The sequence below is a fragment of the Crocuta crocuta genome, unplaced genomic scaffold, assembly GCF_008692635.1.
Source record: "Crocuta crocuta isolate KB4526 unplaced genomic scaffold, BGI_CrCroc_1.0 scaffold32, whole genome shotgun sequence".
Taxonomy (NCBI): domain Eukaryota; kingdom Metazoa; phylum Chordata; class Mammalia; order Carnivora; family Hyaenidae; genus Crocuta; species Crocuta crocuta.
This window is the reverse complement of record NW_027529424.1, coordinates 13,365,612-13,374,046: the sequence shown is the minus strand read 5'-3', so window position 1 is coordinate 13,374,046 and position 8,435 is coordinate 13,365,612. Positions and strand designations below refer to the sequence as shown.

Below are 8,435 nucleotides of genomic sequence, written 5' to 3'. Positions count from 1 at the left end.
GGAGCCCATCTGCCCAGGGGCCCCCTGCGCCCTGGGACAGCTGCCCAGCGACCCGCCCTGCTCCCCTGCTCCCCTGCTCGGCAGCTCCGCGGGGGGCGCGCTGCCCAGAGAGGCTGCGGGGACGCGGCACCGAGTGGCCGGGGGTCGCCCTTCTCCAGTACAGGACCCAGGTGGCCAGGGCCCTGTGGGCAGACCGGCCGCCTTGCTTCTGCGGGTTTCAGGCCACCCTCAAGTCTCTCTCGGACACCTGGGTGGTCACATGCCCACACTGTCCCCCCTTTTATACACCGCAGTCCCCTGCATGGTCACTCGTTCGCCGTCCGCCCTCAGTCGGCTGATGGTCACTCACTGTCCGGGACTCAGGTCCAGAGCTCTCCGGGCTGTCTTGTGATCTCCCGCCTGTTTGGGACCCGGCGTCCCCACGGCTCCCAAGGGCAGTTGGCTCCGCCTCACTTCTCCCCGACCGCCCACCGGCACCCGGTACGCGGGCCCTGAGCCCTGAGCCGGACACGGGGCCTTGGGCTCTGGGTGCCGCGCTTGCTTCCGGCCAACAGGGACATCCCGGCCCGGANCTCGCGGTCACCGCAGGAGCGGGCACCGCGCAGGCCGCTGAGCAGCAGGCCCGGGCGCTGGCTGGCCTGCTGGCTCCCTGTGAAAGAGACGCCGGCAGAGCCCGGGGGCAAACACGCCTGCGGGCACGGGGGCTCGCCGACCCCGACACGGCCCACGACCTGGACCTCGAGCGGCCCCGGTTTGCAGGCCCTGGAAGGCAAGGGAGCGAGGAAGAGGAGCTCACGGAAAGCCGCGCGCGCAGATGCCTTCCCGTGTGAGTGGTCTGCGCGCCGGGTCACGGCCGGCTCTGGCGGCGTGAGCTCCGGCAGAGGGTCCAGAAGGGCGCCTCACGGGCACTTGGGGAAAGAAAGGCAGGAGCAGTACACTAACGTCAAGTAAAGGAAGCCGGCAGAGCCTGCGAACCCGAGGGACGTTACCGAGCGGTCGCAGGATGGACCCCGCAAGAACACGCAGCCATCCTCAAGTGCAGGCGCCAAACAGGCTCCTGAGCACCCCGTCCGAGCGCCGCCGGAGCTGGGAGGAGGGCGCGAGCCCCCGGGGGGCAGGGGTGCAGGCGGGTGCCCCCCTGCAGCTGGGGCGGCCCGCGGGTGCCTCCTGCGCTCTCCTCCAGGCCCCGGGGGTCCCGCGGCGGACCGGCCAGGTCGCCCAGGTCGTCTGGTGCGCTCTCTGACCCCAGTGGAACCAGACCAGGGTCCGGTGACACAGAGACAGCGGGAAACTGTCCCGCGCCCTGGAGAGGAAGGACTCACTTGTACATACTCCCCAGGACGAAGAATGTAAACGTACAAAGAGGCGGGACTCCGCTCCCAGGGATGTGTACGGCGGGGAGCGCCTGCCTCGCGGCGATTATGAACCGACCCTCTCGGATCCTAAGGAAGCAGCAGAGCAAACCCAAGCCAAGGGGGAAGAGTGCAGCGGTGGCCTCCTGACTCGGGCACCGGTCCCCGGCTTCTGCGGGTCCGCCTGCCTCCCCCACCTCTCGTGACCTGCATGCCCATTAACCACAAGCACCTTTTGACTGTGAATTAATTCTTGACAACAACCCTCTGCATCCTTACCACCCCCACCTGAACCCCAAGTTCATGGAAAGAGAGTCAACAGGAAGAAATCTTCATTTGACTTTGCAAATGAGGCCCAAGCTACAAGAACCTTGTCCCCAGAGGAAGCGTCTCCTGGTGTGGTTTCAGGGGCCCTGGGGGCCGGGCACGGCCTGGTCTCCGGTCTAGCAGCCAGCTTGCTGCAGGGAGCAGGCCCGCACAGTCGCTGACAGAAGGGGCTACTCTAGCGCTGTGGGCCGCGGGCCGCGGTCGGCACTGCTGCCCCGAAACCCTGGCCATGTGTGTCGCCCTGCTTGGTCCTGCGTCTCACATCCTCTCCTGCACTTAGACACGGTGACTCCAATCATCTTGGGCCAGACGCATCGCTGGCTGCGGGGGACGCCCTTCCCGGGGTCACCGCCGCTGGCTGGCCCCGGGACAGGCGCGGACGGCTCTTCATCCCTTCGGGGGATCCCAGCTGTCTGGGAGCTGGAGGCCCAGGGATCTGAGCCACACAGCCGGGCCACTTCGGGAGCCGCGGTGCTGCTGGCGCTGTGAGCGTGCTGGGCATGCACCCTGCGTCCTGTGGCTGGGGCAGCAGGGCCAGTGCTCTGCTGGACGAATGGCCACCCTGGTGGGGGGGGAGCACCCGCTTTGTTTCTCAATGTTCTGGAGGGCCCTTGCTCACCACGTACGGGGCCTCTGTGCTGACAGCACAGTGACTAAGCCAGGAGTTTCAGCTAAGCAAGGCGGCCACAGTGGCTCAGAGGAAACCTGGAGTAGGAGAACCCAGGCACTGGGGGCCCTTGCCGTGCCAGGGACACCTCTACACCCTCGGGGGCTGCATCTCCGCCTCCTGGATACACAATCGCCAGCCCCTGCCGTGGAAAGCCTTCCCTCCTTCGGTCCGCTCACAGGTGGCCTCCCCTGGTAACCACCCCAACCGAGGACCCAGCTGACCGCCCTTTGCTTGTGGCTCCCGGGGCCACTTCCGCTCAGAGCAGGACTGTGGGGGTGCAGGGGCCAGGCCCACCTGGCAAGCACCCAACGCACTAGCCATGCCCCAGTCTCTGGTCCGCAAACACGCAGAACCTGAACGGCAGGTCCGTTGTTCTGATTTCCATTACCTCCTCCCTGCCTCTGCCTGGCGGGCCGGGAACAGTGTGTCAGAGGAAGCCCCAGACAGCCCGAAGTGAGGCCACCAACAGGCCACTAGGCAACAATGGGGCTCACAGCGCATCAGGCCCCACAGCCCGTGGCCATCTGCCGGTGGCACTTTCTTCCACTGTCACTTTTACACCATGATTCAGAAAAACACAGGACTTCAATGTTAATAAGAGACGTGGCTGTACCAAGGAACGCAACAACTTCAGCTTCTCTGGAAGGGGGGCTTAAACCCTGGGGCTCAACTCTTGCACCTTCCCGCAGCCGTGAGAGCACAGGCTGGCCCAGACGAGCAGCACGTGGTGATGAGATCCGTGTCCCCCCAACCCCACATCCATGAGCGAGTATGGCCAAGGGTCAGCAGAACCACTGAGCTGAGCCTACAGCAGCAAACCCTGATGTGTGATGGTCATTTCAAGCCACCAGGCTGGGCAGGGAGCTTGACATGGAAAAAGTGAAGCAACTCACTGCCCTATTTTTTCCAAGTCTTCCAGGCCAGTGCTGTGCACAAAGAATACATACTCAATAAATATTCGCGATTTAACATTTATTGAGCATCTATTATGTTGCAGACAGTGTACTAAGAACAGGGGTACAGAGGTGGTCAGGAGGGCTCACTTCCTGCCTTCATGGAGCACGTTCAATTACTGCTGTGAGGAGCTCCACAAAAGCAATCCCTAGCAATGCCAAGTGACGGCTGAATGAAACCCTATGGTGTCAAGAGAGAAAGAGAACTAGAGACCATGAAGAACAGAGTGCCCAGACACACGCAGGCACCTGCGGAGCCTCTCTACGTAACAAGACTGGCACCGCACATCACGGAGGAGACAAATAGGTGACACGGAGAAAATATATTCTGTACAGCGAAAGCAGAATTAGGTTCTTACCCCAGGCCATACACACACATACAGGCCAGCAATTCCAGACAGACTGAATGCACGCATACACGCACGCACGCACGCACACACACGATTATCTTTACGCCTGCAGAGTAGGGAAATATTTCATAAACAAGACCAAGACGCTAGAACTGTAAAGGAGAAGATTGATAAATTTTACTACATGATAATTAAAAACTGTAAGATAAAACATACTCTAAAAAAGTTAAGACAACTGGTAGAGATTGAGGGGAAATATTTGTAACATACATAACAAAGAATTAATAGCCAGAATGGATCGAGAACACGTCAGTAAGAAAAAGGTAACGCTGCAGAAAAATGGGAAAAGGATATGAACAGGCAGTTCACAGACGAGAAAAATCAGTCCATTAACATCTAAGTAGACCCGTGTGCATCAACTCGGTGACATACTAACATGTCCGTCCCTTCAGCTCTGGGCAGTGATGGCATCCCCAGTATTTAGGGGTAAGTCAGTTACTTTGTTTCTGAGGCTCACACCTGATTGAGAACCAAAAGGGACCCATCATCAAGTGACTCTATGGGAACAACTCAGGGAAGACAGGCCGTTTAACAAGAAACAAAAGATCCTGACACAGGGACATTTATCTTTGTGCAAATCTTGGATTTAGTGCTCCCCCGCATGCCTTTAACCACTGTGCCTGCTGGGGCCCTCACGCTGCAGACACTCAGTGTGCGAGGCGCCGTGATGAACCAAACACAAGTTGGAGGCAAACAGCCATGTTTCATTTTCACGTACACTGATGGGAAGACACGAAAATTATTTTTTAAAAAGATGTATTCTTGAAGTTTTAATTTAAAAATAATCAAAAGAAAAATTGAACAGTGCCTAAATCTTTATTTTTCATAACCTACATTTTCAAATTAGACAGTTTTACACCGAATGACACAAAAGGAAACTTAAATTACCAATAGTTTACACGTAAGCTTGATTCCAGTCTTAATGAAAATAAGTAGAACAAAAACAAAAGCCCTCAAGAAAGCTTCCGTATTACATCCCGCTCTGCTCCTGACTTGGATTGTCTGCTGCGCCCCGGGTGACAGGCCACGAAGCGCACAAGAGCCCGACTGCAGCTCGCAGGCAGCAGGCGCACGGACGCGCACCTTCCTTGCCCGCTGCCATCGGAACAAACGGAGCCGGTGTTTAAATGTAAACCGTGTGCTCCTGGCTAATCCAGCAACAGGAAACGTTCCCTGCTACCCGCTAGTGACAATCAGTGATGCGAGGACCGGAGGGCCAGACCAGGAACATCGGGACACAAACTCTTAAAAAGCAACTACTCTACTTGAAATTCATGTCTGGTGAAATGGGGCCAGATTCTCATCCCTCGATCTCCAAGTTAGAAGTATCCTCACACAATTTCACAAGTTAAAATGTCACCTGTGACTGCCGTATCTCTGACTCTACGCCCTGAGGTACTGCTGAGGAAAGGAAAGAGTGACGTCTCTGAAAACGGAAAAAGCCTCAGACTGCCGGCTGCTTGCGCCAGGGCTGCCGACCCCGGGCTGCGTCCCAGCCTCCTCCTGTGACGGCTCCCCTCCTCTTCTGTGAGTGGAAGATCTTATAGGGATCTCAGAAAGGTGGGCTTTTTTTGACATAATATAGCTATTTGGCATATCATGTTTGCTTAATTAAAAAGGGTGCTATAAAAATCACACCAAGGCGAGGTTGCAAATCTGGATGCGGCAGACTCTGGCCACGGGGACAGGAGCTGCAGTGAGGTGCGGACACGGGCACAGCGGGACCCGCCGCCGTCAGGAGCGACCCCCTCCATCCCGTGGGCAGCAGCTGGCTCCGGCACACACTCACACTCCCGCTGACGGGGGGTGGGGGGGGGGAGGGCGACAACGCGTCGCTCCTGGAAACCAGCATCTCAGCCCCACAGGCCTCACAGGTCTGTGGCTTGGGGATGACGAAGGCTGACGGCATCCGCTCCCTCCTCCAGCCAAGACCACACCGCGCGGACCTCCTGGGGCTTGCCTTTCCAACTCTTCTCACAGTACTCATCAGCTGGGGTGTCCGGTCAGATCTTCCTGATTTTTTAAGTCCACAATCCCTCAACTATTAAAAAAAAAAAAATTGAATCCCCGCGTTCCTTTTACAGGCATCTGCAACATCCTAGCACTGCGTTTTTCTAGGTAAAATCTGAGTACTGGCAGTTTCTCTGAAGGACACGGTCAAGCGCACCAGGGCGTTCTCCTCTGGCAGGGCGAATCGCGCACAGCTATCTGTGATTTTAAGTAGATTATCTTTTACGTTCTCCTGAAGATCCTCCCAGTTTCTGCTTCCTACATTACGCTTTCACATTAGCTATGATTAGTACATATTTACAGACTTTTAAGAAGAGCATGAAGACGTCAGAAGGCTTTAACAGGACTTTCCGTTTCCCTTCTGCAGCAGCAAAGAGGAGAATCAGTCCAACACACCAGCATAAGAGAAAAAGAAAAACACCTCAACAAATTAAAATAATATTCAAACCACAACATTTAGTTTTATCTACATCCAGCTCAATAGCAACATTTATAATATATCAATAATTTTTATCAGATTTTTCTCTTTAGGGTACCTTTTTAATATGTTCTCATTATTTACAACTGTACAAGCAAAGCACACACTCCCAAGTGCACATATTTAATACAGTATCGACTATTTGCATTTACAGGATTTCTCAACAATCTGAGAAAGGTCAACTGCTGCAGATCTTCAGGGTCCGTCCCGGACACCGCTGCCGGCCCAGCTCCCGTACTACGGAGCGCTCACTCAGACACCCTGGTGGCGGCCCCCGTGGCTGAGCGGCTCTGGAGCCCACTCGCCCACCTAGGGGCCGGTCTCCGCCAACTCTAAGCTGTCTTCTACAAAAGTTAAGGCAAAGTCATTTTCAAGTTTAAATAAAATTCAAGTCTTTAAATATTGGATGGAAATAATTTTTTTAAAAAACCCTCAGTGTTGTTAAATAACATTTTGTGGAATAAACTGTATGATTACATTTAGCAGGAAATATCTTAAGTCTGCTGCTTAGAATACTTAAAGAAAGAATTTAGGCATCTTAAAAGAAAATAATTTATATTGAACTTTATTACCCACTGCTAGCGCTAGTGCATGCGTGTTAGAGTGCAGCACTTCCGGAAGGGAGTCGGTGAGACCCTCGTCTCCGAGGGGACTGTCGGCCCCATTGCCACGGGCACCGCACACACCTCTCTCACGACTTAAGTAACACTTCCACTGCGTGCCAACACAGAGGTACGGGAGGCTCCCGCAGAGCTGGCTAAGGCGGGGGAGCCGCGGCAGCCACAGCCATGGCAATAGCCACGGCGGCTCCCACGCCCCCCGGGCCAGCTCTCAGGACCAAGACCACATCAGGGTACAATTTCACGGTGACGCGTCGGTGGCCAACCAGGTTTACGTTTTCATGTAGGTTCTATTCACAATGTGCTTTGACTCTATCTTACATAACAGCCACGGAGTCTGGATTGAGAGGCTGGTTACTTGCTTGCAGCACACAAAAACTCACGGTTTCAGGGCTCTCTTGGGTGCATCTTGCCCAGTAGATCAAAAACAGGCTATACTTAAAAAAAAAAAAAAAAAAAAAAAAAAAAACAAAACAAAAAAAACAAAACAAAAAAAAACCCAACCCAAACAACTGCTAGCGTCACTTGCTAAGATTCTGAATGCAGTACAACTCCCATGCCAGCAAGGGCACCACCTGACCCCATCCCTTCTCCAGGCCACACTGCCTGTGTCGCCTCCACCCTCAATCCTGACCATCCTCAGCCCACCCGTCAGTCTGGACATCTCAGAGATATGCACTTGCTAACCAGTTATTTTAAAAAAATGAAGTAGCATAGTTCCGCTTAATTTAGAAAAACTCACTATATATAGCTTGCATTCATAGCCACATGGAGGCTTAATAAAAATATCAATTTGTTAGGATAAATGCATTTTCTATCCTGAAAAAAATCAGACTTATGCATCACCTCCAGTTAAGCACCAACCTAAAATAAGGTTTATATTAATTAAATCCTGAAAAATAGATTTTTTTCAAGAGGGGGGAAAATCCGACTCACGGAAGAAACACCACTTGCAGGCACCTCACCGGCCCATCTACACTGCAAGCTCCTAACCAGCGGCTCACTCTCGGCCCCGCGCAGGACAGTGCTGAGCTGTGGCGACCTCAGTTCCTCACAGCCCTCCCAGACCTCGGCGCTCACTGAGGGGACTTAGGAGGAGTGCTCTGTTCTCTGTGTGGACGCTTCCCGGCCGCCGGGGGCGAGGGCCGGCGGCCCGGCGGCCTCCTCTGGTCTTTGGGTGGTCCCGGGTTGGACTTGGGGGCAGGGGGCTCTCTCTCGGCAAGCTTCTTTTCTTCCTTCCCACAACCGACGGCGTTTGGCTTCTGTTCTCTCGGGGGCTGCAACGGGGAAGACGGAGGCTCTCTACTCGTCCTCTGACAGATTTCCGCGTAGCTGGGTTTTCGCAATTCCTGGGAAACAGACACAACGCTGGGATTACGTGCACAAAATGATGTCTCCAAACACGTGAAAATAAAGTTTACTTCAGGTAAATGTGAACAAAGTTTTCAGCAGTAGCCAAATTCCACATTCAAAAGTACCGTTGCCTGTAAAAGTCCGGAAATATCAACAACTTCTATTTTCCTGCAACACAGGCTTCCTTCCAAGACACTCCAGAAACATCCTGTAAAAATGAGTAGAACTAGAAAAGGTGCTGAGACACACAGTGCTGGCCTCT

General features: G+C 54.2%; 1 protein-coding gene across 1 annotated transcript in view; it reads right to left on the bottom strand.

Moving 5' to 3' along the window:
* Nucleotides 1-4,509: 4,509 nt before the first annotated feature.
* LARP4B (La ribonucleoprotein 4B) overlaps nt 4,510-8,435 on the bottom strand; it is an 88,800-nt gene continuing 84,874 nt past the window's right edge. Inside the window, exon 18 of the mRNA XM_077758553.1 lies at nt 4,510-8,169. Coding sequence (XP_077614679.1) covers nt 7,897-8,169 — 273 coding nt within the window. The 3' untranslated portion in view covers nt 4,510-7,896. The remainder of the gene's footprint in view (nt 8,170-8,435) is intronic.